General features: G+C 47.0%; 1 protein-coding gene across 3 annotated transcripts in view; it reads left to right on the forward strand.

Moving 5' to 3' along the window:
• Positions 1-8,509, forward strand: part of fam149b1 (family with sequence similarity 149 member B1) — a 16,907-nt gene extending 8,398 nt beyond the window's left edge. For 2 of the 3 annotated variants that reach the window (XM_058399086.1, XM_058399087.1), the window contains 7 exons: positions 2,557-2,675; positions 6,034-6,219; positions 6,348-6,471; positions 6,613-6,711; positions 6,809-6,890; positions 7,729-7,866; positions 7,969-8,509. In XM_058399086.1, coding sequence (XP_058255069.1) covers positions 2,557-2,675; positions 6,034-6,219; positions 6,348-6,471; positions 6,613-6,711; positions 6,809-6,890; positions 7,729-7,866; positions 7,969-8,045 — 825 coding nt within the window. In that variant the 3' untranslated portion in view covers positions 8,046-8,509. The remainder of the gene's footprint in view (positions 1-2,556; positions 2,676-6,033; positions 6,220-6,347; positions 6,472-6,612; positions 6,712-6,808; positions 6,891-7,728; positions 7,867-7,968) is intronic. The other variant, XM_058399085.1, reaches the window with a different exon arrangement.
• The last annotated feature ends 342 nt before the right edge of the window (positions 8,510-8,851 follow it).

The raw sequence follows: 8,851 nt of genomic DNA on the forward strand, positions 1-8,851 counted from the left end.
CAACGATGTTGGAGACGTCAAGGAGAGCGCTATGCATCAGCCACTGTTGTTGAATAACATCATTAATCCAGTCATTGTGCCCCTGCATGAACAACACAGGCCTAATTTCATCTTCATGGACGACAATGCTCCAGCTCATCGAGGAGCATCATTAGGGAACGGCTGCTGGAGGCTGGGGTACCTCAAATGGAGTGACCTGCACTTTCTCCAGACCCGAATCCCATAGAAAACCTCTGGGATCGGCCGAGTCGCCGTGTAGAGGCTCGTAACCCTGCACCCCAGAACCTCAATGACCTGAGGGCCGCCCTTCAAGAAGAGTGGAATGCCATGCCTCAGCAGACAATAAGTCGACTCGTGAACAGCATGAGACGTCGTGGTCAAGCTGTAATTGATGGTCAAGGGCACATGACAGATTATTGAGACACTGAGATTTTTTGTTGTGGTATACCCACCACTGTTGTTGGCTTTTGTTTCAATAAATTGTTTGAGATGAGGAAATCACCATTGCAGCTTCTACTTAAATGCCCTACTTTCATGATATAATATCACTGTAGTGTGAACTTTTTACATTTTCCGTAAATTTCACCCAAAAGCCAAATATCCTTAACTTTTTGTGAGTAGTGTGTGTATGTATATATATATATATATACACAGTGCATGTGGAAAGTATTCACAGCACTTCACTTCTTCCACATGTTGTTATATTCCAAACTGGATTCAATTCATTATTTTCTCTACAAACAATCCCCCATCATGACAAGGTGAAAGAAGCTTGTTTGAAATCTTTGCAAATTTATTAAAAATAAAAAACATAAAATCACATGTACATTAGTATCACAGCCTTTTGCTCAATTCTTTGTTGAAGCTCCTTTGGCAATGATTACAGCCTCAGGTCTTTTTGAGTATGATGTTACAAGCTCTTTACACCTATCTTTGGGCAGTTTCTCCCATTCTTCTTTGCAGGACCTCTCCAGCACTATCAGGTTGGATGAGGAGCGTCGGTGCACAGCCGTTTTCAGATCTCTCCAGAGATATTCATTCTGGGTCAGGTCTGGGCTCTGGCTGGGTCTCTCAAGGACATTCACATAGTTGTCCCATAGCCACTCATTTGTTATCTTGGCTGTGTGCTGAGGGTCATTGTCCTGTTGGAAGATGAACCGTTGCCCCATCTGAGGTCCGGAGCGCTCTGGAGCAGGTTTTCATCAAGGATGTCTCTGTACATTGCTGCATTAATCTTTCCCTCTATCCTGACCAGTCTCCCAGTCCCTGCTGCTGAAAAATATCCCGACAGCATGATGCTGCCACCATCATGCTTCACTGTACGGATCTTATTGGCCATTTGTTGCATCAGACCAGAGAATTTTCATGGTCTGAGAGTCCTTCAGATGCCTTTTGGCAAACTCCAGGCGGGAGGTCATGTGCCTTTTAGTGAGGAGTGGCTTCCATCTGGTTACTCTACCATACAGGCCCAATTGGTGGAGTGCTGCAGAGATGGTTGTTCTTCTGGAAGGTTCTCCTCTCTCCACAGAGAAACACTGGAGCTCTTTCAGAGTGACCATCAGGTTCTTGGTCACCTCTCTGACTAAGGTCCTTCTCCTCTGATCGCTCATTTTGTCCGGGTGGCCTGCAATAGGAAGAATCCTGGTGGTTCCAGACTTCTTCCATTTACGGATGATGAAGGCCATTGTGCTCACTGGGACCTACAATGCTGCAGAAATGTTTCTGTACCCTTCCCAGATCTGTGCCTCAACACAATCCTGTCTCGGAGGTCTACACACAATTCCTTGGACTTCATGGCTTGGTTTGTGCTCTGACATGCACTGTTAATCTTATATAGACACGTATGTCCCTTTCCAAATCATGTCCAATCAACTGAAATGACCACAGGTGGACTGAATTGACCACAGGTGGACTCAACTGATCACAGGTGGACTCCAATCAAGTTGTAGAAACATCTTGAGGATGATCAGTGGGAACAGGAAGCACCTGAGCTCAATACTGAGTGAAGGGGCAAAGGCTGTGATACTAATGTACATGTGATTTTATGTTTTTTTTATTTTTAATAAATTTGCAAAGATTTCAAACAAGCTTCTTTCACCTTGTCATGATGGGGGATTGTTTGTAGAGAAAATAATGAATTGAATCCAGTTTGGAATATAACAACATGTGGAAGAAGTGAAGTGCTGTGAATACTTTCCACATGCACTGTACATTCATTCAAAAGCATCAATGCCTGAGTGTTCTCAGTCCTACAAGCATGAAGTTATGTGAATTTAAGTGTGTGTGTGTGTGTGTGTAGACGTGCATTAAGGATCAGGGCTGTGCTCATACACTGAACTGTTCACATACAGTCAAACACACACACACACACACACACACACACAAACAGGTTTATATTAACAGATTGAATCTAAGTTCATTGTTATAAACTTATAAATTATTATATATAATTATATAATGAAAATATTGTGAATGATGTTATCTGTGTGTGTGTGTGTGTGTTACAGCATTTATGGACAGTGTCTGTGTCTGTATCTCTCTCTCTCTCTCCCCCAGCCCAGTCGGGTGTGTGCAGGATCAGCAACAGTGCAGCATCACACTCTGAATGAGCTGATTGTGGTTCATGGTCTTCCTCTGCAGCAGCGTCATACAACTGCACCAGATCATGCTGCACAGTAACACACACACACACACACACAACTGCACCGGATCATGCTGCACAGTAACACACACACAGACACACACACACACACACACACAACTGCACCGGATCATGCTGCACAGTAACACACACACAGACACACACACACACACACACACAACTGCACCGGATCATGCTGCACAGTAACACACACACACACACACACACACACACAACTGCACCAGATCATGCTGCACAGTAACACACACACAACTGCACCAGATCATGCTGCACAGTAACACACACACACACACACACACACACACAACTGCACCGGATCATGCTGCACAGTAACACACACACACACACACACACACACAACTGCACCAGATCATGCTGCACAGTAACACACACACACACACACACAACTGCACCGGATCATGCTGCACAGTAACACACACACAGACACACACACACACACACAACTGCACCGGATCATGCTGCACAGTAACACACACACACACACACACACACACACACACAACTGCACCGGATCATGCTGCACAGTAACACACACACACACACACAACTGCACCAGATCATGCTGCACAGTAACACACACACACACACACACAACTGCACCAGATCATGCTGCACAGTAACACACACACACACACACACAACTGCACCGGATCATGCTGCACAGTAACACACACACAGACACACACACACACACACACACAACTGCACCAGATCATGCTGCACAGTAACACACACACACACACACACAACTGCACCGGATCATGCTGCACAGTAACACACACACACACACACACACACACACACACAACTGCACCGGATCATGCTGCACAGTAACACACACACACACACACACACACACACACACACACACACACAACTGCACCAGATCATGCTGCACAGTAACACACACACACACACACACAACTGCACCGGATCATGCTGCACAGTAACACACACACAACTGCACCGGATCATGCTGCACAGTAACACACACACACACACACACAACTGCACCGGATCATGCTGCACAGTAACACACACACACACACGCACACACAACTGCACCGGATCATGCTGCACAGTAACACACACACACACACACAACTGCACCAGATCATGCTGCACAGTAACACACACACACACACACACAACTGCACCAGATCATGCTGCACAGTAACACACACACACACACACACAACTGCACCGGATCATGCTGCACAGTAACACACACACACACACACACACACACACAACTGCACCGGATCATGCTGCACAGTAACACACACACACACAACTGCACCGGATCATGCTGCACAGTAACACACACACACACACACACACACAACTGCACCGGATCATGCTGCACAGTAACACACACACACACACACAACTGCACCAGATCATGCTGCACAGTAACACACACACACACACACACACACACAACTGCACCAGATCATGCTGCACAGTAACACACACACACACACACACAACTGCACCGGATCATGCTGCACAGTAACACACACACACACACACACAACTGCACCGGATCATGCTGCACAGTAACACACACACACACACACACACACACACACACACACAACTGCACCGGATCATGCTGCACAGTAACACACACACAACTGCACCGGATCATGCTGCACAGTAACACACACACACACACACACACACACAACTGCACCGGATCATGCTGCACAGTAACACACACACAACTGCACCGGATCATGCTGCACAGTAACACACACACACACACACACACACAACTGCACCGGATCATGCTGCACAGTAACACACACACACACACACACACACACACACACACACACAACTGCACCGGATCATGCTGCACAGTAACACACACACACACACACACACACACACAACTGCACCGGATCATGCTGCACAGTAACACACACACACACAACTGCACCGGATCATGCTGCACAGTAACACACACACACACACACAACTGCACTGGATCATGCTGCACAGTAACACACACACACACACACACACAACTGCACTGGACCATGCTGCACAGTAACACACACACACACACACACACACAACTGCACTGGACCATGCTGCACAGTAACACACACACACACACACACACACACACAACTGCACTGGACCATGCTGCACAGTAACACACACACACACACACACACACACACAACTGCACCGGATCATGCTGCACAGTAACACACACACACAACTGCACCGGATCATGCTGCACAGTAACACACACACACACACAACTGCACCGGATCATGCTGCACAGTAACACACACACACACACACACACACAACTGCACCAGATCATGCTGCACAGTAACACACACACACACACACAACTGCACCAGATCATGCTGCACAGTAACACACACACACACACAACTGCACCGGATCATGCTGCACAGTAACACACACACACACACACACACACACAACTGCACCGGATCATGCTGCACAGTAACACACACACACACACACACACACACACAACTGCACCGGATCATGCTGCACAGTAACACACACACACACACACACACAACTGCACCGGATCATGCTGCACAGTAACACACACACACACACACACACAACTGCACCGGATCATGCTGCACAGTAACACACACACACACACACACACACAACTGCACCGGATCATGCTGCACAGTAACACACACACACACACACACACACAACTGCACCGGATCATGCTGCACAGTAACACACACACACACACACACACACAACTGCACCGGATCATGCTGCACAGTAACACACACACACACACACACACACAACTGCACCGGATCATGCTGCACAGTAACACACACACACACACACACACACAACTGCACCGGATCATGCTGCACAGTAACACACACACACACACACACACACAACTGCACCGGATCATGCTGCACAGTAACACACACACACACACACAACTGCACCGGATCATGCTGCACAGTAACACACACACACACACACACACACAACTGCACCGGATCATGCTGCACAGTAACACACACACACACACACACACAACTGCACTGGATCATGCTGCACAGTAACACACACACACACACACACAACTGCACTGGATCATGCTGCACAGTAACACACACACACACACACACACACAACTGCACTGGATCATGCTGCACAGTAACACACACACACACACAACTGCACTGGATCATGCTGCACAGTAACACACACACACACACACACACAACTGCACCGGATCATGCTGCACAGTAACACACACACACACACACACACACACACACTCCATCTCATGCCATCTCTCTCTATCTCTGTAGTGACTCAGAAGAGAGGTTGACCCTCTCTAAGCCCCGCCCTCGTCGCTCTCTGGAACATAGCCCTTCCCCTTTACCCCGCCCTCCTCCAGCATCACGGAGACGACCTCTCCTCCCTCGCACGCTCCTCCCTCTGACCCAGTCCAGCACAGCAGGAAACATGGAGGACGTTATCAGAGGAACACGACTGTAAGACATATCTGTCTTTCTGCCTGTCTTTCAGTCTGTCTAGCCGTCTGGGTGTTACTCTGTCTGTCTTTAATTTCCTGTTTTTGATTTCTTGTGTGTGTGTGTGTGTGTGTGTGTGTGTGTGTTAGCGCCCCGGCTGGTGATCGCCTATCCTCTTCTGCAATGACCCTCAGCAGGAACACACTCCTCCCCCCAATTGGCACTGCAGACAAAGAACATACACACTCTGGACATCACACACGCCTCTCTCAGGTAAAACACACACACACACACACACACACACATATAGATGTGGTGTACATACTTCACTGTACATCTTTACTGCATAGGGAAAAAGTGAACATTTGGTTTATCTGTGTGTGTGTGTGTGTGTGTGTGTGTGTGTGTCCGTAGCGCCACAGAGCTCCTTCCAGTAGTGCTCATAGTGCTGTAGCAGATGAAGCCGGCAGCCTGCTGGCCATCTCCAGACCCAACACCACACACACCTTCAGGGTAAACACACACACACACATGTTCCAGTTCCAGATCTGTGAATTCCAGAGAATGTAGATCTATCAGATAACAGTCTTTGTGTGTGTGTGTGTTTCAGTCAGATACACCTCATCGCCGTTCTTTCACTGTTCTGGACAGCAGTGTGGCGGCAAGACCAGGCAGAGCCACATTGGGCACAGGTGTACACACACACAACTGCACCGGATCATGCTGCACAGTAACACACACACACACACACACACAACTGCACCGGATCATGCTGCACAGTAACACACACACACACACACACACACACAACTGCACTGGATCATGCTGCACAGTAACACACACACACACACACACACACACACAACTGCACCGGATCATGCTGCACAGTAACACACACACACACACACACACACACAACTGCACCGGATCATGCTGCACAGTAACACACACACACACACACACACACACACACACACACAACTGCACCGGATCATGCTGCACAGTAACACACACACACACACACACACACACACAACTGCACCGGATCATGCTGCACAGTAACACACACACACACACAACTGCACCGGATCATGCTGCACAGTAACACACACACACACACACACACACACACACACACACACAACTGCACCGGATCATGCTGCACAGTAACACACACACACACACACACACACACACAACTGCACCGGATCATGCTGCACAGTAACACACACACAACTGCACCGGATCATGCTGCACAGTAACACACACACACACACACACACACACACACACACACAACTGCACCGGATCATGCTGCACAGTAACACACACACACACACACACACAACTGCACCGGATCATGCTGCACAGTAACACACACACACTCACATACACACACACCAGAGAGTAACATAACACTTTTTTCATAATACATAATACTACTTTTTTAACATTGTATTTTACCCGTGTGTGTGTGTGTGTGTGTGTGTGTGTGTGTGTGTGTGTGTGTGTGTGTGTGTGTGTGTAAAGATTCTTTGGGTATTGGTGTAACAGGGACTAGCTTGGCTATTAGCAGCTCTTCCTTCTTGGACCCATTTACTGCTCATACCCTTGACCACTCCCCCATTGAGGATGGGGAGGAGCCAGAAAGTAGAGCCCCACCCCCTGGTCAGTGACGAGCATTTCATCAGCTCATGTTTCATCACCAGTTCATGTCTTTATTTATTATTGAATCAGTTTCTGTCTCTGTCCCTCTGTCTGTCTCTACAGCTCTGTTTGTTCCTGCGTCCCTCCGTTCACACAGCAGAGGAGGCCTGATGACTCGGTGCAACAGACCAGGACCTTGAAACACACACACACACACACACACACACACACACACACACACAGCAGTTCTCAGCAGATTTTTCTACAACCTTTATGTACTGTTATTATGATTATTATTATTATTATTGTAGTTGTTTCATTTTTTTAGAGTCCTATTTTTGTATAACTGCCAAAGACAATAATACACACACACACACACACACACACACATACACACACACACACAGTGCCATGTTGTTACTGTAGACCTTTTGGTTCCTGTGTGATATAAATGAAACTATGACAAACTCTAATGTTACTACATGTCTTATGAGCATCCTGGGGATTTTTATTATGCTTTTTTAATGATTGTTGTCAGGAAAAATACTTTGTGATTAAAGCCTTAGTGCTGTAAGCCATACCACACACACACACACACACACACTTTAATGTTTAAATTGAATAATTAATATCGGCACATTTTAATGATGAATTAAAGTTTTTTCGAAACTTTATTTTGGCTAGCTGTTGTCTTTTTTCCATTCTCTACCTCCCCTCATCCACTTCTTCTGGGCTTCTGCCCCTCTTTCACTTCACTTTCTTCCACTTGTAATTCTTCTCCTCTTCTCTTTGTCCACTTGCTCATCTAATCATCTCCTCAACAGATTTTCCTCTTCCATCCCTGCTCGTGATTTTATCTTTATTACCTTATTACCTGAATTCACCCATGCGGAGTGTGTTGTTTCAGAATGTTGGTGTGTGTTTGTATGCAGTCTCTTCAGGGTTGCATCTGTGCACTCTGTATACAGCATATTACACACTGCTGCAGACAGGGAGCAGCACTCAC

This window comes from Hemibagrus wyckioides, linkage group LG09 (assembly GCF_019097595.1).
Source record: "Hemibagrus wyckioides isolate EC202008001 linkage group LG09, SWU_Hwy_1.0, whole genome shotgun sequence".
In the NCBI taxonomy this organism is placed as follows: Eukaryota; Metazoa; Chordata; class Actinopteri; order Siluriformes; family Bagridae; genus Hemibagrus; species Hemibagrus wyckioides.